The sequence below is a fragment of the Gigantopelta aegis genome, chromosome 2, assembly GCF_016097555.1.
Source record: "Gigantopelta aegis isolate Gae_Host chromosome 2, Gae_host_genome, whole genome shotgun sequence".
NCBI lineage: Eukaryota > Metazoa > Mollusca > Gastropoda > Neomphalida > Peltospiridae > Gigantopelta > Gigantopelta aegis.
Window position 1 is genome coordinate 21,203,775 of NC_054700.1, and position 23,717 is coordinate 21,227,491.

General features: G+C 38.4%; 1 protein-coding gene across 2 annotated transcripts in view; it reads left to right on the forward strand.

Moving 5' to 3' along the window:
- The window catches only part of LOC121382651 (atrial natriuretic peptide receptor 1-like), a 34,921-nt gene extending 11,789 nt beyond the window's left edge, over positions 1-23,132 (forward strand). For both annotated transcript variants that reach the window (XM_041512186.1, XM_041512193.1), the window contains 9 exons: positions 681-752; positions 3,745-3,907; positions 4,816-4,977; positions 5,841-6,033; positions 10,598-10,738; positions 13,230-13,612; positions 18,899-18,982; positions 21,261-21,352; positions 22,107-23,132. In XM_041512186.1, coding sequence (XP_041368120.1) covers positions 681-752; positions 3,745-3,907; positions 4,816-4,977; positions 5,841-6,033; positions 10,598-10,738; positions 13,230-13,612; positions 18,899-18,982; positions 21,261-21,352; positions 22,107-22,157 — 1,341 coding nt within the window. In that variant the 3' untranslated portion in view covers positions 22,158-23,132. The remainder of the gene's footprint in view (positions 1-680; positions 753-3,744; positions 3,908-4,815; positions 4,978-5,840; positions 6,034-10,597; positions 10,739-13,229; positions 13,613-18,898; positions 18,983-21,260; positions 21,353-22,106) is intronic.
- Positions 23,133-23,717: the final 585 nt, after the last annotated feature.

Below are 23,717 nucleotides of genomic sequence, written 5' to 3' on the forward strand. Positions count from 1 at the left end.
ATTTCAGAAAAAAAATGTCTCCCAAGTTCAACCTCATTTGATAGAACAATAGTGCAATAGCCATGAAGCACATGGCATTGTTCGCTATGGGTAAGTATAATTGCTGTTTTATGTATATATTGACCAAGGGTTTAACAAATTACATGAAACATAATACTTTTTAGTTATTTACCTTTTCTTTTTATGACAAGCCAAACTGGAATAACTGACAAAAAGCCAAATCAACAACAGAAAAGACAATAATAAAAAGCAAACAAACAAGCGAGAAACACCCCACAAAGAACAACACCCACACAAAACAAACACTCATACATATTAAGAAACACAAAAATATATAACAAACAAACAAAGAAACAAACAACAACTATAGTTACGCTAGATTCCAGGTATTGTCGGCAAGTAGGCTATTTAATTTGTTCCTATGTCTCCATCACAAAATACTTTTACAAAGAATAAAAAGTTTAAAAATTAACATCCCTTGAATTATTTGTAATTAATATTTGCTTACTCCACTCTCGAAAAAATACTTCAAATGGAACTGTAAGCTAACCAAACACAAATATATTATTTTAAAACAAATCACGTATAAATTTAATCACCCGCTCCGCCACACCACCTCTTGCCCCTTTATCGAATTTGATAATTTCTGTAGAATTATTAGTATTGTGTTTATTTTTCAGGATATCATTGAGAACCACGACATTAAACTCGACTGGATGTTTAACCTCAGTATGATGACTGATGCTGCCAATGTAAATATATAATTTTTATAATTTAGAAAAACAAAGTTATTAAAAATTAGACAAAACATTTAATATAAATAAATAAATAAATAATAAAAAAAGACAATCCCTATACCTAAACACCCCCACCCATCCTCAAAATAGAAGAAAAAAAAGGCAACAAAGACAATAACACATTTGATGCATTACGATTGCCGGTACTTACTAAAAAACATAAGAGAGGACGAATGCTTTATTTAAAGACGCAGATCCTAGTTTCAGACTGTGAAAATAGACACAAAGTTTAGTTAATCTGCAAACTTGTAACATTGTAACACATTTGGGTAAAGTTATAATAGATAAAACAAAAGTAGTTGACGTTAAAAAGGTGAAATACCCTTTAAAATAGACTAGAACTCTACTCCATAACCATTCTCAGACGGACGTGCGTTGTTAAAAATAACAAAGCTCGAGACAAGTAAAAATTATAATACTTGGTAACTCGTTTATTATCCCAACCACTGTTACACGACTAATATATTTAATGTCGTGGTACTGTCCAGTCTGTGGGGAAAATGCATATGAAAGATCCCTTTCTGTTAATGAAAACATGTTATAACGGTTTCCTCGCAATTACTAAATGTCTGAAATCCAATAGCCCATGATATTTAATAAATCAATGTGCTCTAGCGGTATTTTAAAACAAAAACAAACTTAAAACGTATTAATTTCTTTTTCTTTTTTTAAAAAGAGAAGATAATAAACTTTTAAAAATACATACAGAAATACAGAAATCTAGAAACATGAAATGAAGACGCATATTGATTCATTATGTCTTTAAAAACTTCTTGATCTGATAATTAGCTGCTTAGAACCCCCCCCCCCAAAAAAAAAAAAAAAGAAAAAAAAAAAAAAAAAAAAAAAAAAAAAGAACTTTCATTATTACCCATTGTCTATAAAGACATTTAAAAACAAAATCATTTCCTCTCATCTAATACTGCGTAGTAGCAGCATTATGAAATTACCTTTCAACTATATGTTTGACCATCGTTGATGCATTAAATCATGATATTTAATCATTAAGTGTATTTATACGGCAATCAATAGATTTCTTTCAGACACTGATGGTACATTTACGCATATTGTTTGCTATATATATAATGCGAAACATCTTCTGAAGTTTGATGATTACCGTATTTAATTTAATCAGCAATTCTGATGAAATATTGTCTCGCATTTTGTATAACTTAAATCAGAATTCGATAGACCAAGACCAGTTGGTGTTTTGTAGTTGGCATCTTGTAATGTAAGGTTTTGTTAATATAATGTGTAGCAAATGTAAGCCTTTTTCATTTGTTTTTCCTCTACATTAATATCGTAATGGATTTCTATTTTGATTAAAGATATAGGTGTAAGTGGGGAAGCACGAGCTGGTCTGCATTTGATAAATATCTTATCGGGGTCTAACAACCAGAAATTATTATATTCAAAGTCATACGTTTTGGTTGTAAAAACTTATGAAAATAAATCCCAAAAGAAAGCAACTTAGTTTATTTAGTTTTTCAAATTATATATCTATACAACACTCATATTACACGCATGTCCCCAGACAAAAAAAAAAAGGTATATTAAAAAACAACCCTAGAAAGATTTTTAAAAATCGAAATAGGGGACTATGTTTATTTTCATGAGTGGACGTCACCAGTTTTAGTTGCCAGATTTCAATATTGTTACCGATTTATATTCCACCAAACAACACATTGTACATAATGTGCAAGTGAACAGAATAGCACAGTAAAGAGACTAGTTTAGAAAATCTAATGAAAAAGCTAAATATCTTAGATAAATACGTTATGGAGAATTGTTTCCTTATAAATTGTTAAAAATTTTCAAAAACATTTTAACGACATCATCAAAGTAAATTGTATGTGAAAATTTTGTAATTTTGACATATAGTCTTAATTTTTACATATAGTTTCTACAGCGAAAATTCGATACATCTCCCCATTAGTAGCAAGGAATCTTTTCTATGCACCGTCCCAGACAGGATAGCACATACCTTTGATATACCAGTTGTGGTGCACTGGCTGGAACGAGAAATAGCCCAAACCGACCGCTCATTAGACAAGCTTTACCACTAGGGTACGTCCCGGGGATTGATCCTAAACCGACCGCTCATTAGACAAGCTTTACCACTAGGGTACGTCCCGGGGATTGATCCTAAACCGACCGCTCATTAAACAAGCTTTACCACTAGGGTACGTCCCGGGGATTGATCCTAAACAGACCGCTCATTAGACAAGCTTTACCACTAGGGTACGTCCCGGGGATTGATCCTAAACTGACCGCTCATTAGACAAGCTTTACCACTAGGGTACGTCCCGGGGATTGATCCTAAACAGACCGCTCATTAGACAAGCTTTACCACTAGGGTACGTCCCGGGGATTGATCCTAAACCGACCGCTCATTAGACAAGCTTTACCACTAGGGTACGTCCCGGGGATTGATCCTAAACCGACCGCTCATTAGACAAGCTTTACCACTAGGGTACGTCCCGGGGATTGATCCTAAACCGACCGTTCACTAGACAAGCTTTACCACTAGGGTACGTCCCGGGGATTGATCCTAAACCGACCGCTCACTAGACAAGCTTTACCACTAGGGTACGTCCCGGGGATTGATCCTAAACCGACCGCTCACTAGACAAGCTTTACCACTAGGGTACGTCCCGGGGATTGATCCTAAACCGACCGCTCATTAGACAAGCTTTACCACTAGGGTACGTCCCGGGGATTGATCCTAAACCGACCGCTCACTAGACAAGCTTTACCACTAGGGTACGTCCCGGGGATTGATCCTAAACCGACCGCTCACTAGACAAGCTTTACCACTAGGGTACGTCCCGCCCCCTTCTTTAAAGCTATATAAAGTAAAACAGAATGAAAATAATCGTGAGTATCAGACACATATTGCATAAAAAAGTAGGGTTTTTTTTTAACTTCATATTTTGTTCTTTTAAAGGGTATCCATTACATTCATTCCTCACCGCTGAAGTTCCATGGCAACCTGAAGAGCAGCAACTGCGTGGTTGACAACCGCTGGGTACTCAAGGTCACAGACTTTGGTATGAAGAAAATCAGGAAGACTATGCAGTCGAAAGAGTCAGAACATCAGACATACCAAGGTGAAAAATTAACATTGGCTTAACGACATCTTAGAGAATTTTAATTACGGAAATTTAGTATCTAACAAACTGAAAGAAAGATCGAAAGTGTGTGTATTTGTGTGTGTGTGTTAAAGAGAGAGAAAGAGTAATCTAGAGTTAAAGAGAAAGATGAGACAGAAATAGAGAGAGAAATAGAGAGAGAAATAGAGAGACAGAGAAATAGAGAGAGAAAGTGAGAGAGAGAGAGAGAGAGAGAGAGAGAGAGAGAGAGAGAGAGAGAGAGAGAGAGAGAGAGAGAGAGAGAGAGAGAGAGAGAGAGAGAGAGAGAGAGAGCGTTTCATAACACTTCATATTTGTATCCAACACAATATTATGGTAAGTTCTAAAGTTAATCAAAAGAACATAACTGTGAGTGTTATTATATTTGCACTTTTCCGTAGACAGGGCAGTGCACACCTAGGCCGTTGCTGTACCAGCTGCAGTAGTTGATTATTTACCACTGTAAAGACTCATATAGATTGGACGCGGCGCGTGCGTGCGGTCAGACTGTTGCATCTGCCGCTTACGTTTTGGCATATACATCATATACGAGTGTTCCATTGTGGCTGGCCGCATGCGTTTTGCAGATTCACGCATCGCACGCATCTAGTCTAGACGCTCTCATTAAAACTAATGTATTTCAATTTAATAGTTTTTAGCGGGACCGCACGAACACGCCGCATCCAGTCTCTGTAAGACTTAAGAGTGCTCACTAACCTCACGCGCTTTGAGTTATATTCCAAAAGTGATGCTGCGCCCATGTCCTTGCATTTGTATTCACACGTAAACTGTCACCATCTTCACTGCAATACAATTGAAATACAAATTGTCTTAGTTCTAATTCCCTATGCAACGTCTGACTGTGACATGTCAATTTATATCAACAGATTTATTTTGGACTCCACCAGAAATGATCGAGGCTCAGTTTAAGGGCTTTTCTGTTACTCCTCTGGATTCCCAGAAAGGCGACATCTATGCGCTGGGAGTGATCTTTTACGAGACCTTACAAAGAACACAGCCATACGACACTGGCACCGAGGTGCCAAAAGGTACAACAGACTTTTATTTGACTTAACTTAGGAATGAAAACTCGAACAGAAGAATTGTATCTTGAATTATTTACTTTCTCTGAAGCGCAGCTCAGTATATAAATTGCGAATATAGAAAATATGAGAGAGAGAGGTGGGGGGAGGAGGGAGAGAGAGAAAAAGAGAGTGAAAAATTGTTTAACGACACCACTAGAGCATATTGGTTTATTAATCATCGGCTATTGGATGTCAAACATTTGGTAATTTTTACATAGTCTTAGAGATGAAACCCATTAAATGTTTCCATTAGTAGCAAGGGATATTTTATATGCACTATCCCACAGACAAGATAGCACATACCACGGCATTTGATATACCAATCGTGGTGCATCCTAAACTAAAATGCTCATAATCTTACTAAAATTATAATAGAATCATTAATATATATCTAGTTACACCGAATTATGACTGTCTCTATTGATACCAGTGGGCGGGATGTAGCCCAGTGGTAAAGCGTTCGCTTGATGCGCGGTCGCTCTAGGATCCCCGCCGGTGGACCCATTTGGCTATTTCTCGTTCCAGCCAGTGCTCCACAACTGGTGTAACAAAGGCCGTGGTATGTACTATCCTGTCCGTGGGATGGCGCATATAAAAAAGTTCTTGCTGCTAATCGAAAAGAGTAGCCCATGTAGTGGCGACAGCGGGTTTCTTATCTCAATATCTGCGTGGTCCTTAACCATATGTCTGACGCCATATAAACGTAAATAAAATGTGTTGAGTGCGTCGTTAAATAAAACATTTCCTTCCTTTTGGTACCAGTTTCAAAATAAAACCATTCAGTATAATGGATAAATCTTTATAGGTTTATTTACTCTGTTTTGCAGAAATCGTACACAGAGTTCTAGAACGAGAAAAACCGCCGTGTCGCCCAGACACCGTGGGAGAAAAGATATTTCAGACGGCGGACTACCCTCAAAACGCGATAGCGTTGATTCACCAGTGCTGGGCCGACGATCCGATCGAGCGACCGTCAGCGTCATTTGTTAGACACGCCTTGATACGGCTCAATAATGGCAGGTACGGTTAGAATTGTGTCATGTTTCTTTCATCTTTCTTTCAAATTATTTTATATCCAATTAAGGTTCAAGCACGCTGTCCTGGGTACACACTTCAGCTATCTGGGATATCTGTCCAGGACAGTGGTTTAGTTGTTATTTGGTTAGAGGTTAGTGAGAGAGAACAGGATGTAACGGTCTTACACCTACCTACCCATTGAGCTTTCAAGAACTCGCTCTGGGTTGGAGCCGGTGTAGCATTTAATTTGCACTCCCCAGTCATTATTATACGTATAATTTGCACTCCCCCAGTTACTATTATATGTATAATACGCACTCCTCTTGAATTATTTGCACTCCCCTCGTAAAATAACTTTGGATTGACAATAATTTAAATGCTATTCAATGAATAAAATCTACATTCATTATTAGGGGACTATAGGTTTCACCTCCGTCCTTCTGTCTGTCTGTCTGTCCGACCGTCTGTCCCACATATAGTTTTCCGGAAAAAAGATTCATATTGCATCGAGATGTTGAGCTGAAATTGTGTATATAACTTTATCATATACCATTCATGACGATTTACACATTTTGACCGAATTATGACCCTTGAACTTAGGGGATACGGAAATTTGTTTTCCGGACTTCCTCTCTCCCCCCACTGCCTCAAGATGATGATGACCATCCAATCACCACATATGATGAGTTATTATTTTTATTTTGCAAAGTTTCAAGGACGGATCCGCCCCTGATTCATATATCCAACACACTCGTCTAGATTCACCACTCAGAATTATACCAACTTTTACAATGTGCACTGGCCATACAACCATCAAAACACTAAGAAATATAATGTTTGAGTTATTAAAAACGTATTGTAGTCTACGTGTAACAGGGGAGTGCATATTATCCAGAGGGAGTGCATATTATACATATAATATAGACTGGGGGAGTGTATATTACATGTATAATATGCACTGGGGAGTGCTTATTCTACGTATAATATTGACTGGGGAGTGCAAATTCAGGGGAGTGCAAATTATATGTGACACCGGTACCGGGCTGCAAACCCTGTACCTACCAGCCTGTAGTCCGATGGCTTCACCACTGCGCCACCGAGGCCGGTTTGTGTCATGTGTTGGTTTTAAGGGGGTTTATTTGGATTTGATTATTATACTTGTGTGTGTGTCGTGTATCGTGTGTGTGTGTCGTGTGTGTGTGTGTGTGTGTGTCATGTGTGTGTGTGTGTGTGTGTGTGTGTGTGTGTGTCGTGTGTCGTGTGTGTGTGTCGTGTGTGTGTGTGTGTGTGTGTGTGTGTGTGTGTGTGTGTGTCTTGTGTGTGTGTGTGTGTGTGTGTGTGTGTCGTGTGTGTGTGTCGTGTGTCGTGTGTGTGTATGTCGTGTGTCGTGTGTGTGTGTCGTGTGTGTGTGTGTGTGTCGTGTGTCGTGTGTGTGTGTGTGTGTGAAATACGTCGAATAGAACTAACACTGATATTCTAGAGATAAAAATAAATTTAATATGTATTGTATTCGTTAGAAACAAGTTACAACAGCACACAACTTAGGAACGTCCTCAAAACCACGGGCGTTTGTAGGTCTGCGGTTATAGGTGTATGATTAGTACCAGTCGATGGAACACCGATGCGCGCAATGCTGTATAGCCGTTGTTCATGTATATAGAGAGAGGGTTGGAAACGAAGATCGATCAGACACACACACACACTCGCTAAAAACTACTAATATAAACCATGACATTTACACCACAAAACTTATGTCAGTCGATTCCTAGAATCATAATATTTCTACCTATATCGTTTAATCGTATTCAGTGAAATAATTTTCATGCCATATTCACCGAAAACCTGTGCAATTTCGTCTAAAAAAAAACCCCACTTGGTTTCATCAGACATTACTTCCACGTAAGATGACATCCTTGTCCGACTCAAACATTAATTCTGTTAATGTGTGTACGATAACTGTGTCTGTGGGTAAACACTAATTAAAGTGCTTGTTATGCATACTAAAATCAATATCTGATATATGGTCGGGGTTTTTCTCTATTTGTTAAAGTCGTTCAGTGCAGGAAATGTAGTGATTACCTGTACCAGACGACTCGCATTTTTAAAAGTAGGAATGGATACGTCTATTTTCAATACACTATTTCTGATAGCTGTAATATACTGTTCAAATAGGTAGAGAGTATTCAAATATAGCATTATATAATGGAGATTGTCCATTATATATATTTTAATAGGAATTATTACAAAATCATCAGGGTCTATTAGACAATAGATTGGCGTGAAATGTTCTTGTCTGGGTAGCTCATTGCCAGATGAAACACAAATTGATGCCAAGGGATGAGAGAGTGAGTTTTTGCTTCAGGTGTTAGTAACGGGTAAAACCTCAGCGATTTGCCAAACATGCACGGATCCGGCGAGGCATTCTCCTTATTAAGTGTACAGTCTGATTTTAGAGGATTCTGGCAGTCACAGATCGCACCCCAAACCATAACTGACCTCCACCCTACCCCCACCCCCTCCAAAACGGTCATGACTTGAATATTAACATCGACATAACGCTCAATGGGACGTCGCCAAACATAGTCACGCCGCTCGTGAAATTCTAAAGTGTATTTGGATTCGTCCAAAACCATCACTCTGGCCCAGCGACGTGCACCTCACCCTCCCATTGTCCACCTTGTTCACACCAGTAGCGTCTGGCAATGTGTATCAGCGTCAGTGGGAGAGTGACGTAAGGCCGGCGCGTGTGGAGTTGATGTGCATGCAGGATGTGCACTTGGAGGTGATGGCTATCTGAGCTGCTGATTGGACTGGTTTTTACTCAAAGTGTAGATTCTGATGAGTGAACTGGAGTGGCATGAAAAAGGCCGATGTCACGGGGATTCTATAATTCCCGTAACTGAATAAAACACGATTATCAAAATATCTCTCCTAACTGTATATCTATTAGATCTCTCTGTAACGGGCGGTATTTACCCGCGTTGGCTCGTCTAGGTATGATCAGAGATAAGATCTTATATAAGCATATAGTATTATAGCACGTTTAGTTCACTAGAAAACACAACAAAAACACAATACACTTTGGAATCTGTATTAACCTACGCTGACAAATGTACTGCCGCAGTAGTTAATTAATAACAACAATAATAACAACCCAGAACTGATCACTTATTTAGTTAATCTCTAGGTGTCTAGTTTACACAATATGCGAATCACTTCACCGTGACACAACACCCACACGTGTGATAATTGAGAACGCTTCCAGGGGAACTTAATTAATAAAGGAATTACAGCTCTATTCCTAACTAGTTAATTTTTAATTAACCCTTACTACTCGTTCAGTAACCTTGTAACACAGAATTAATACTGGTACCTATCACAATAAAGACAATAACCTACAGTTTACCTAGGTCTTCTAGGATGACTGGCTAAGCTTTATATTACCAAATACTTGTATAAATATAGAACAGTAAGTCTACGATTTACTTCATCAGATGACCGAAGACACTGTCTAAAGAATATTGGTATAATACAGTATTAAAATATTAAAAGTCACATCAATCACATCAAGGTTATACAACAGAGCAGAAATAATATAATTACCAAAGTCCCGTCTGAACTAATATAGATCGTTCAGTTGGACAACGACCGTTCCCCTCTGGAAGCTTTCCTTTTTGGTTCCCCTCATAACTCTAAAAAACTAGCTATTTATTATAAAATCAGAAATTCGCCTGGGGGTACAAGGCGGTACCTCCCCCTATCATCTGGTATTTCCACCGCGACCAAGCGGTATTATTTCTCTCCGATCGTCAGACTTACTGACGCCATCGTCGCCAAATCACGGTTGTAAAAACCGCACTCGCAGAGGTATTACGTAACTACTCGCCACATGGCCTCCGCACCTGTCTAAGGGTGTGTATTAGGCGTACCGATCGAGGACCGTCGCGCAGAAGTATTACGTAACAAGTACACACGACCCTCTAAAACAATTAATATCGCCACAGGCGAAAAGAAATTAAGAGCATGTACCGTCACAGCCGATAATCCACATTTTGAGTCATTCGAGTATTTGGGCAACAATTGGCCGTGTTGCTCCACTATTGTAGCATACCCAAGGGCCTGATACGTTCCTCACGTTACAGACGTCGCATGTTTACGCAATGGCCGAACATTGACAGCAATGCGCATCTGGGTTTAAGTTCAATTGGCTGGTCAAAACCAAAACACAACTACTACTACTGCTGTTGCTGTTGCTGCTGCGGCTGCTGCTTCTTCGTCTTCTTCTACTACTACTACTACTACTACTACTACTACTATTACTATTACTATTACTATTACTATTACTACTACTACTACTACTACTACTACTACTACTACTACTACTACTACAACTACTACTACTGTTACTGCTGCTGCTGCTTCTAACTGCTGCTGCTGCTTCTACTGCTGCTACTACTACCATTACTGCTACTATTGCTATTACTACTGTTGCTACTACTACTGCTACTGTTGAAGTTACTACTACATTTTCGAGCCTGAACATGAAAAACAACCTTTTGTTTTGTAGGAAGATCAACATCGTGGACAACATGATCGGCATGCTGGAACGTTACGCCAACAACCTGGAGGAGATAGTGGAGTCGAGGACGGCGGAACTGATCGAGGAGAAGAAGAAGTCAGACAAACTGCTCTACAACATGCTACCCCTGTGAGTATGACATCATAACGCACGGATATGGCCACAGACCACAATTAATTTCGCTATATGTTTCCATATAGCCTTAGTGGCTATAACAGTTTTAATAATATCGGCCGGCCCGGGGATTTTTGTGTGTACCTTTGCCTGCCTGGGGGACACATACCCTGAAAAGAACAATCCCCGTTGTCCAGCTCTTTCTCCCAGGATATTGGTTTAAATAAACACACCCTCTAAATCTGGCCGGAGTACACTCATTTTACAGAAAAAAACACTACTTTTGCATGGGCCGGAATTACCACAAACAAGACTTCAATGTCAACAAGTTACACATGTTTACAAATTACATGCTCTCCCCTGTCAATTTCAGTCAAATAATTGCCACTTCATAGCTGTCTGCCATGGAATAATCACAGTCAAACAGCAGACTACTTGCGCTGACAAATCTGAGGCCATATATTTAGTCTAGTTTGTTTCGGCAAAGGAAAGTAGGAAACCGTCCGCTAGCTACATTGGTACGGTGATTGCGCTTCACTTGAAACCGAAATACCTCGTCGGAAACCAGTCGAAGAATTCACCACTGTATCTCAGAGATGAGCGTTTCACGTTAATCAATCTGGCTACATCGGGACTCATGCTACGAACTCTCCGTCTGTAGCGAGCGCTTGCTACAATAGCGTTTACCTATAATTTGTTTTGTTTAACGACACCACTAGAGCACATTTATTAATTAATCATCGGCTATTGGATGTCAAACATTTGGTAATTATGTCTCGTAGTCATCAGAGGAAACCCGCTACATTTTTCCTAAAGCAGCAAGGCATCTTTTTATGCACTTTCTCACAGACAGGAAAGCAAATACCACGGCCGTTGACCAATTGTGGTGCACTGGTTAGAACAGATTAATCTGTATGACTACTTTACGAACCAGTCAAAGTAGTTAGCAAACTTTGTCGAAAAACGAGTGGCCAAATGTCGGCCTAGATTACAGAACAATTTTGCCAGGCGATCACGCCTCGCTAAGCTAAATTGTGAGCGTAAGGTTAAATGCATGCGATAGGATCCGATAATATGGAACCCATGGCTAGTCAGCTGTTCGATTGCACTCACCATTATGAATATGCTATTGTTATACATCACGGGAATAGGTTTCTGTGGAATTTAGGCTAGGTAGACTATAAATATGTTTGACGTTAATGAAGAAGAAAACTTAATCTTTTTCAAAAAATATATATTTATTGGTCATTGGTGAACATGTTATGATTTGCTAAATGTTGATGTGTCAAACCATTTAGACCTCAAACTTTACATTCAGGTCAGGTCAGGTCAGGTCAGTACAGGTCATAGGTTTTAACGTGCCCATTCAGAACAAGCTGTTGTAGCACGCGCCTGTCATGAGCGCAGGTATCTACTTTCGCTGGCTCCTCCGTCCAGGAGAGGTAAAGGTTTGGGGGGGGGGGGGTAATAGAGGGGTCGCCCGCTCTGGCATGTGCAAGGGAGCACAAGCAGCCCGGCCAGGGTCGGTAGTGGGCGGGGGTTGGTTTCGGTGCTATTGAATTTGCAAACGTCCCGTATGATTAAAGCCAGATAGAAAATGTTGCGTAATTTCTTGAAGGTAATTTTGACGCATAATTTAGAATGGTTCATCAAATCAAAGATAATGGATTGATTTGATCGAAAGGTTGCTCCTTGCTGGAACCGTTTGAGATTGGCTAGAGTGAGCCGGTATTCTTTTGAACTTTGCAGTTGATTTGATACCGTTTTACCGCGAGTATACGTATTTACAAGTGACCTTAAATTTGTATTATGTTGTTTTTGTTGTTTGTTTGTTTCTTCGTATACTTTTTTTGTTTGTTTGTTATTGTTTGTTGATTTGTTAAGAAGATGAAAGCAAACAAACAAATAAAAATCAGAAACAAAAACAAAACCATGTGAATTTAGACCATTTCCTGTGACGTAGGCCTAAGACTTGTAGGTTGGCAAACTGAGTTTGCATTCCAGTATAGACTCCCACTCAAAACGAATTATTGCACAGCTCGATCGATGAAGAGAGGTAAGACCACCATATCGACTTTTGTCTAACCAACCAGTAACACCATGTCTGAGTTCAGCCAGACCGAGTAGAAAAACATCCGCTAATCTGGTTTATGCGCTTCACGGTAAACTAAATGTACAACGGGAACCAATCAAATAGTTCGCGATAATTAGCGAAGTTTTCTGGGTGAACTTAGGGCAGTTATTAGCCATCTACACCTTATCCTGGACAGACATCCTGACCCAAGTTCAGTCAGCGAACGTTTCGCTAACGATCGCGAACTATTTGATTGGTTCCCGACGTGGCCATTTGGTTTAACGTGAAGCGCATACACCAGACTAGGGACGTTTTTGTGCTCGGGCTGGCTGAGCGTAGCCCTGGATATAACGTACTTGAACCTTATATGGAAGTAAGCACGAAAATCAAGTTATAACAAAATGAATGCAATCATGTCCTTCATTTCCACAGACAGGTCGCTAACAAACTTCGACGCGGCGAGCAGGTGGTTCCGGAAATCTACAGCTCTGTGTCCATCTACTTCTCCGATATCGTCGGCTTCACGTCGCTGTCGTCGCAGAGCACGCCCATCCAGGTGGTGGACCTCCTCAACTACCTCTACACCAACTTCGACTCGACCATCGCCAAACACGACGTCTACAAGGTGGAGACGATAGGCGACGCCTACATGGTCGTCAGCGGCCTCCCCGTGAGAAACGGCAACCGCCACGTGTCGGAAATAGCCAACATGGCGCTAGACTTGCTCACAGCCGTTTCTGACTTCAGAGTTCCGCACTTGCCGAATGTGCAGCTTAAACTGCGTATTGGACTACATACTGGATTGTGCGCAGCAGGTAGACTATGATCTAATGTGACCAATATTGTTTAGAACATTCTCAACAAAATTAATTAAGGGAATTTGATGTTTTTGGTAAATATTTGCTGATGCTATAATATTATGTTAGCAAGTTTTGATCACAAACAATTTCTAAACTTTGTTTGAGTACATTATGACCAGGCCCCATGCTTATAAATAATTTAGTTGTACTCAACTCTCATGAAGTCTGAGCATGCGTGTTATTATTATTAAGTGGTTTAACGTGTCCATATACCACTAGGGTTTCGAACACGCCTATCCCGAGTCAGGCCTTGAATAGGATCGGGGGTCTGACTCGGGACAGAAGCATGCATGTAAGATCAATACAGATTTTAGTCTAGACTAAAAAGTTTTGTAAGCATGCGTTCTGTGATGCACGAAAAAATCGTGCACGCGGTAGGATTTTCGTGTATATAAAGAAAAATGCCGAAAAATATCTACTGATCTATAATTAATTTCGTTGATTATATATTAAATACTACCGTGAATTAAAATAACGGGAGTTTTATAGAGAGGACAACATGTGAGTGGCCGTTAAGATAAGGTTAATCTCACAACGAATTGTTTCAAAACATATACAATATATGGAGATTTGTGTTATGCAAATTGACAATGTGGTACACTATGCCGGAGATGGATTATGGCGTAGGCGGGGTGCAGCATAGTATCAGGAAATGGACACTTTGCAAAATTCTTCAATTTGGACTTCAAAGTTCTTAAAAGGGCTCAAGTCAGCGTACTACTCTACATCGTGGGGAGTTTGGATCTTTTCGAGTGATCAAATCGCCAGTGGCGGATCCAAAAAATCCATTGCGGGTGGGTGTTGTGTGGCTGAAGGGCACGAATGTTCTCGAAAGGATTCTATCTATCTATCTATCTATATATATATATATATATATATATGTCTATATCTATATCTATATCTATATCTATATCTATTAGAATCTCATTGGCTCGAACACTATCGGTGCATCAAAGTCTGTTCGACCCATCGGGTAGTTCGAACCATGCATTAGGCCGTTGTCGGGTGCTTTGTAACACAAAAACCAATCGGAACACCTCGCATATTTCCGTAAAACTGGCTTGGGCGAGATGGTCCGACTGACTCATGAGTAAGGAAATTACCGTCAAATGTCGGATGAAACAAATAACAAACACGTATGTATGTATGTATGTATGTATGCCCACAAATGACTGTCAGCGTCAGATGTCGGGAATTAACGTGCTTATATCATTTAATGTTCAAGCACGCTCGTTGCGAGTACGATTTCTGACCAGGGCCAGAAACTGTGCTCACAACGAGAGTGGTGGGGAGAGTGTTAGTAACAAAAACAAAAAAAAAAAAATAATAATAATAATAATAATTTAAAATTAAAAATGTTTATACAAATGATTAGATAAAAATACTAATTAATGGTTAAATAAACTTTATTTACAAGGAAGTTAAAAAGTGTTTATACAAAGGGTTAAAAAGGGTTTCTACAAATGATTACGTAAAAAGTAGAATACTGACAATAAAATATGTCTGGTTAATCTGGTATTTATGTCGGAGGAGAGTAGACGTGAAGGTCTGCCCTATTTTTAATTCATTTCCCTAGGCCGTCCCATCCACCACTTCCACCATAATGGAAATGTTAAGAATTGGAAAGTGGAGATTGATGAATGATATATAACAAACACACTGGTAGTCTGTATTTATAAATATTTATTAATTTAAAAAAATTGTTCTTTATTATGCTGTTGTTGAATCTTTTGTGACATATTGACAACGTTGGGAGAAAAAATGAAAGTGCATGAAGCACAGGCGGAGGCCCTTTACCTGTTATTGTTGCAATCACTACATTACATTGATCTCTCCTGTATTTCAAGTCAAAAACAAAATATGCCGACGCTCATGCGTAGAGTAGCGATTAAAATGATTAAAGTAAATCGGCGAGGCCTGCCTAGGCTTACCAATTGATTGGTATTACATGCAAGCTTCATTCAGCTAACGATTATCGTTGTACAATTATCTGTACTCGAAAGATAATTACCGATAGGTGCTAAATAAACAACATGATAAGCCGGCATATGATGTAGGATTAATTCGTTCCACTTCCGAATTTATAATAACTTACTTTGTGACTGATGTGAAAGGGTCGATAAAAATTTCGTATATAAATAATTTTTTATATTTCTTCGGATAGACTTAGTCGTTCGAGCTAAATATGTTTAATTCTACAGTTCGGACCAATAAACTGGTTCGAGAGAAAGCTTCAGTCCGTCCCCTGGGGTATTCGACCAATCAGCACCAAAATAAAAGGATTTAATAGAGAGAAAAAATCGGGACATTGTTCTTGGTTCGAGAATACCGGTAGGTTCGACCGTTGGGCGTTCGAGCCAGTGAGATTCTACGTGTGTGTATGTATGTGTATATATTATATATATATATATATATATATATATATAATATATATATATATATATATATATATATATATACATATATAAATGATAAAAGAAAACAAGTGTACAGTATATATGTATTTTTAAAAAACAATTTAAAGAAATAATTATCCTTTTACATGTTTCAGTCTTTACTATACATACATATATATGTGTGTGTGTGTGTGTATATAAGTGTTGCAAAATTTAGGGAAGCCCGGGGCCCCCTTCGATCCGCCACTGATGGACTGCGGCGCTTGGCTACATGTGCATACGTAATGTCTGCAATCGACAGTAGAGTTATGAAGGCTTCTTTTGTAGCTACCGGCCTCGGTGGTGCAATGGTTAACCTGAAGCACGTAAGGCTAAGAGGTTAGGGGTTCGCGTCCTGGTACCGGGCCATACCCAAGGCGCGTTATAACGACTGAATTGATGTGTCCATAACATTATGCTTGAACCTTAATTGGATACAAGCATGAAAATAATTTTAAGTTAATAAATGAATCTTTTGCAACTGAAGAAATGTCTTTGAGCGTATATGCATCTACGGTTTAATAGTATATAAAGACATACAGCAAAAATTAGACCAGTTTGCGATTTGTATTATCGGGTCGGGGCGTAGCCCATTGGTAAAGAGTTCGCTTGATGCTTGGTCGGTCTGGGATCGAACCCCGTCGGTGGGCCTATTGGGCTACTTCTTGTTCCAGCCAGTGCACCAAGACTATCAAAGGCCGTGGTATGTGCTATCATTGATGCATTAAGAAAAATGTAGCGGGTTTCATCTGTTGATGTTTTACATCTAATAGCCGGTGATTAATGATTCAGTGTCCTCTAGTGGTGTCGTTAAACAAAACAACTTCTTCGTTTTTGTATTACCTTCAACTTTCTCCCTGGAAATAAGACCTTGTTCAAACTCTTTTATGCACCATGATATCATAATATATAATACTTACACTTATTACGTGTGTATCACGTGATACTTGATAAATAATAGGTCAGCGACATGGTATTTTTACTAACTTAATTCTTCAAAAAGGAAACTCGCTGTCACCAATTCATGAGCTACTTTTTTATTAGCAGCAAATAATCTTATTATATGTGCATAGACAGGATAGTACATACCACGGTCTTTGTTATACCAGTTGTGCAGCACTGGTTGGTTCAACGAGAAATAACTCATTGGCCCACCGACGAGGATCGATCCTAGGCCGACCGTGCATCAGTCGTGTGCTTTACACTGGGCCACGTCCCACCCCCTGCAAGTATTTAAATAAAATGTTCATCGATTCCATATGCCATAGTGTTAATCCACATAAGGCCAAATATTTACGTTTACTTAGTGGCATAAAGGTTTTTTTAATTATTATTCGAATTTTGAAGGGGGATAAAGATTTAGATTAATATATTCTTTAATTCTAGATGAACCTGGTGTCGTTTTTAGTCTTGTATGTGAAGTTAATAACACGCGTTTGGTATTATTTGTGGATTACTTTTGGTGATGACTTTGACGCCAGATATAGTGCATCTTACACTATTTTAATCACTACTGTTAAGACCAACACTTCAAATGTCACCCAAACACGAAGGGGATTACTTTATTTTAACATTTGATCAATTTAGTTCATAGGGCGAACACATTTGCACTAACATTTCATTAACAAGTATTTCCTTTCAAGTTAAAATTAGGTATTTGTTTTGGTTTTTGGTTGTTTCTTTTTTGTGCATGTGTGCATATATGCGTGCGTGCGTGCGTGTGTGTGTGTGAGTCGTATGGGTTATGTGGGTTGTTGGTTTTTCATTATGTGGTTTTTCGTTGTGGGTTTGTTTTGTGTGTTTTCAAGCAGACCACCGGTTAATGAAAATCAAAGTCTGCAAGTCAAACTAATCAGACTAAAAGGTGATGTACAGAATGCACAGTGTGCCTCCAGACGAACGGCAACAATTGTAAATAACATAAAATATACATTTAAGAACAAAGGAAATCAAAATATAATCTCCGAATTATTGTTGCAAAGAGGCGTCTTGTTATATAGCCTACATTTCTTTTCTAATTGATAATTTTTTTTCTATCGATTTTTATTTCACACCCAACACATTTTTATTTACGATCGGACCACAGAGATAATGAGAGAGGAAACCCACTACCGCCATGCTATGGGCTACTTTTTCGATTAGCAGCAAGATATCTTTTATGTGCACTATCCCACAGACATGATAGTACATACTAAGACCTTTGTTACACCAGTTGTGAAACAATGGCTGGAACGAGGAATAGACCAATCGGCCCATCGACGGGGTCGATTATTTCCTAAAAAAAACAACAACAAAAAACCCAAAACAAAACAAAAACCAACAGAAAACTAACAAACAAAACAAAAAGCAACAACCAAAAATAAAAAACAAAAACACAAAAACGAAACTAAACCTAAAATTTATCAAATTACATATCAACACTTTTAAAATTTCCGTTGGAAACGTACACGATTATTTCATTTTAATTTAATTCGTTATAGCCAATTAAAGTCCAAGCACGCTTTCTTGGGCGCACACTTTAGTACTCCGGCTGTGTAGGCTATTTCATCTAAACTAGAATCGAGGATTCTAAGGTTTTACTAGCGATCGTATTTGTTAAGACTATACAAAAATATTATATTTTCATATACTTACCATTTGTGACACCCAATAGCCGATGTGTATTTTTGTGCTGGGGTGTCGTTAAACATTCATTCATTCATTCATACAGAAATATGTGGTTTCAAAAATGTATTGAGATGTCATTGAGAACACATTCCTTCCATCTGCGTTCTTTTCATACCATGTTTTATTTTGCTATTTTCAGGAGTGGTCGGCCTTACCATGCCCAGGTATTGTCTGTTTGGTGATACGGTAAACATGGCGTCTCGTATGGAGTCCAACGGAGAACGTAAGTACTTCTAAAATGAACAAATATATAATAGACCAGGCTAACGACTGATCTGTCTGTCTGTCTGTCTGTCTGTCTGTTTATCTGTCTGACTGTCGAACATACAGTTTTACGGACTTTTTCACCCAGTACCTCAAAATACTGTTCTACAATTTTGTCAATAGCTTCACCATGTACAGTTACACATCAAGGAGATAATAAGAAATTATGTTCTGCCTGGAGTGGGGCATGTATAGAGGATAATAAACGAGTTACCAGTTATTATCAAATTTATGCACGGAAGTGAAATAATGTCCACTTGTCTTGAGCTTAGCTTTAGCGAGTAACAAGTGAAAATTATTTCACGGGGGACATAAATTTAATAACTGGTACCGAGTTGGTTATTCTATTTATTACCCCAGCTATTTTGTTTCTAAAAGTCTTTATTACATACCTATTCAAGCTTACTATAGTTACAAAGACATTTTCAAACCGTCTGATAAATTTATCTTGTATCACACATATGTGCGATCTAAACTGGAACTTGTAAATGGGGAATTCCCTTTTTATTTTTTTTACTGGCGTTAGCTCCTTTTTATTATTGACGTCACAGAGGCGGATCTAGAGGGGAGGCAGGGGCCCGAGCACCCCTAAATTTTGCGACAGTTATAATTTTATTATTTATTAATTTTAATTTTAATTCCGCCTCATGTCATTGCCCCCCCCCCCCCCCCCCCAAATGGATTTTCTGAATCCGCCACTGTGTCATGTTTGATTTACAAATTATGTCACATCGTATTTGAAACATTACACAAGATTGCCGCAGTGTATGATTCTTAACGTCAGGTAAATCCATGAAAGGAGGATTGATTAACAGATTTAAGAAAGAGTAGTATGACATTAAATTAAAAACCGTTTTTGTTAAAAATAAAAGAAGCTATGTAATAAATACAGAACGTCACATACGTTATTTTCACTTACTATGTATTGCACTCGTTTATTTTGCGCAATTCTTTCGCAAAATAAACTCGTGCAATAAATAGGAAGCGAAAACAACGTATGTGACGTACATACACGTACATGTATATAGAAACGACGTAAACCACTTTATTATCCACGTAGTTCAACATAACTGAGTTAATAATAATCATACGAAGCGCACGTGTAATAACAAGTGTTATTATCCGTTGCAGAATATGTCCCCCTGCGAAAATATGAAAAATATATCCCCGTTATGAATGACCGCTGGGGTAATAAATTGCTTAAAGGGACATTCCTGACTTTGCTGCAATGTTTAAGATGTCATCAACTAACAGGCTTTTTGACGACTGTAAATACATATCAAATATATTTTTTCTGCATTAAATATTAGTGGCTGTATATTAAACGTGTTTCTGATCGTTCTAATATTTGTACTAGGTTAAATTTCATTTTATTTCCTAAAAAATATTTTTTTCGTACGTACGAAATTATTTGAAGACAAACTATTTTTGGCTTCTTACAAATATTAAGAGGGCCGGAAACACATTGAATATAAAGACACTGATATTCTAAACAAGAAAATATATTTAATATGTAAGTTTAATCGTAGACATATTTTATTAGTCGGAAACATCTAACAATGCATCAAACTCGGGAATGTCCCTTTAAGAGGGACTCGAAGTTAATATTTTTAGCTAGGCTAAATTAAACTAAAACACAAAATATGAGGAATATATTTATTTTAGGAGCAAAACGTTGATTAAGAATTTTTTTAAATAACAGTTATTTATGGCAATCTACTGATTATGCTGTTCTGTTGCATGTGTATAACGTACTGTTTAGAAGCCAGTTATCTTGTTTTCACGTGCACGGTTGAATTAAAATTAAAATTATATATTACTTGTATCAAATTTAACCGACTGAACTCCATCAGTTTCGATAAACAAGATAATAGAATAATCACCAAAGTTTAGATAGCACAATGCTACTAAAAGCAATCTATTTAGGCACAGACCTCAAATTATGGTCGCAGTTGCGACTAAATGGTCGCTAATTCGAGCCCCGTTTAACAGTGATCTCAAAATGTAAAGCAATACATGTATTCTGAGAATGTCTGTTTCCGTTTAAAATTGTAACCGTTGTAGGTAGCATACTTGTAATTGGAGTGATGCAAAGCAATATAATGTGTGGAAAATAATAGATTCTTTTAAAGTTAAACTTGTTTTTCTGACAATCATGACTTTTGAACATGGCCGGGTCTGGTTTGACAGCCTCCGGTGTATACTCCACCCTTACAACTGTCTATTATGTTCAACAGCACTACGGATCCATATAAGCGAGGCCACCCATCTGTCGTTGTCGTTTCAAGGAGGGTTTGACATGGAACTGAGGGGAGAGATGGAGATCAAGGTAATATAGCCTTTTAGTAAGGTCTAAAATAACTGAGTTGGGGGGGGGGGGCAGTAGAAACAGAATCGGGGGGGGGGGGGGGTCCCAGTAATATATAGCGTCTTTCTCAGCTAAACCAAAAAGAGTACACGTTTAAAATAAGAAAGGATCATTTTCAAAATACAATTAGGGATTAACGTGCACATTCAGAGCAAGCTGTTTTAGCGCACGCCTGTCATGGGCACAGGTGCCGGCCTCGACCGGCTCCTCCGTCCAGGACAGCAAAGGTTAGGGTGGATGGAGAAGGAGCCGCATGCACTGGCAGGTGCAAGAGACCACCAGCAGCCCGACCGGGATCGATAGCAGGCGGAGGTACTACCCACTGTAGGCCTAATACTTTAAATGCGGCCCTGGGCCACGTTCCACAAAACGATCTTAGCCCTAAGATCACCTTAAGTGCTAAGTACTAAGTACTAAGTGCATAGCTACCTTATGCACTAAGGTGATCTTAGTGCTAAGATCGCTTCGTGGAACGGGGCCCAGGTAATTTGTAATCAACATACATATAGTAGATACCTGTAGTTGCATGCAGTCCGGGAAAGGTAAAGAACGTTTGGCGTTATAAACCATCAGAAAACTGATGTCCTACACTGCATTCTGTTTTTGAGTATTGCATTTTATACAGGCCTACATTTTTACATTTTGTTGATGTTTTTTTGTTTTTTCCAAATGTTTTATACAGATGTTTTATAACACATTTCTATTTTCATTTCAGGGAAAGGGTATTCAACGCACGTATTGGTTAAATGGAAAGCTTTCAGAATAACGTCCATGCAAATAAACGTGCAATGAGCAATTATTGTGCTTTTCTTAATTACGTTGTTGCAAATTAATGCTTATATTGAGGCAGGTACTATATGCACTGTGGAAACTATGTGCGCTCAAGAATTATAACTAACTATATCAAATCGTCACAAACGAATTCGAACTTCTTGGATGGATTGCAGGCATTTTAATCATTTTAATCGCACTTTCTCTAAAGTGCATTCTTGGACATTTTACATTTAGTTTTTCTATCATTTTAATATTGACCCAGCCACTGCCGCACGACTGTATATCGAAGGCTGTGGTTAGTGCTGTCCTGTCTGTGGGAAAGTGCATATAAAAGATTCCTTGCTGCTAATGGCAAAATGTAGCAGGTGTCTTCTGAAGACTGTGTGACAGAACGATCAAATGTTTGACATTCAACAGCCGACGCCGATCTCAGTTGGAAGAGTGGTGATACCCTCCACCAGCTCCCCTGCTACTAACCACTAGCAGCTAACTAACCATTCATATACTGTCGTGGACAAACTAAATAGCAGAAGCATATGCCTACGGACTCCCATTTGTGTAGCGGGCAGGCTGAGTTTTCCCCGAATTAACCGAAAATGACCGAATCTGGATAACAACATTTGTTCATATTAACATTACTGACAAATGGTTATATTGGGTTGCAAACGAATTACTACGCATTTTAACATGGATTGCAACTAATACTGAGTAGAATGATGATAATGCATGGTTAAACCGTTTCAGGCAAACTAATTTTGCCCGAATATCTATCTTTTTTTCCCCGCATTGAAGATAACCGCCCTTCCCCCTTCCCCCCAATCTTGTACGCTTATGAGCAGAACTCAGTCTGATTAAAAATAGCTCTACTGGTCTACCAGTAGATCTAACAGCATTGCGTGGATTCTCATGTCCAGGTGACATTTCATCTATAAATAACAATTTAAATATCGACCAATTACACTTTGCCTTTTATAGCGTTATTCGGAAGCATACAAATTCTAAAATTATCGGGCGAGACTATTTATACAATAGGCGAACTTGTTGGTGTATTTAAACATTAAAAAACAGGGGGAAAAGTACAGTAAAAATTCTGGATTGTATACTAGTATAAACAGATTTTATGGCTATGTCATCACGGGTTTGTTTCGTCTTGAAACGAATTTTATATTGAAATTAGTTTCCGTCATACTTCGTAATTCACCCGAATCATTTCGTATACCCTCGGCATAATCCCGAATGTTTTCAAATTCTTTTCAACTCACCGGTATGATTTTGTAAGTACGGTTTTGATTGGTCGAACGAAAGGTCAACTGGACATGAGCTCCAACGGGGTGCTGTTAGTTCCATAGGTAATATTAATTAACCAGTAGAGCTAATTTTAATTAGATTGGAGCAGAACTGTGTACCCAGGACAGCATGCTATGTAAGCACCAAAATAAATTAAAAAATGATGTGCTCAGAAGGAATATATATATATATATATATATATATATATATATATATATATATATATATATATATATATATATATATATTATATAACATTTAGTGA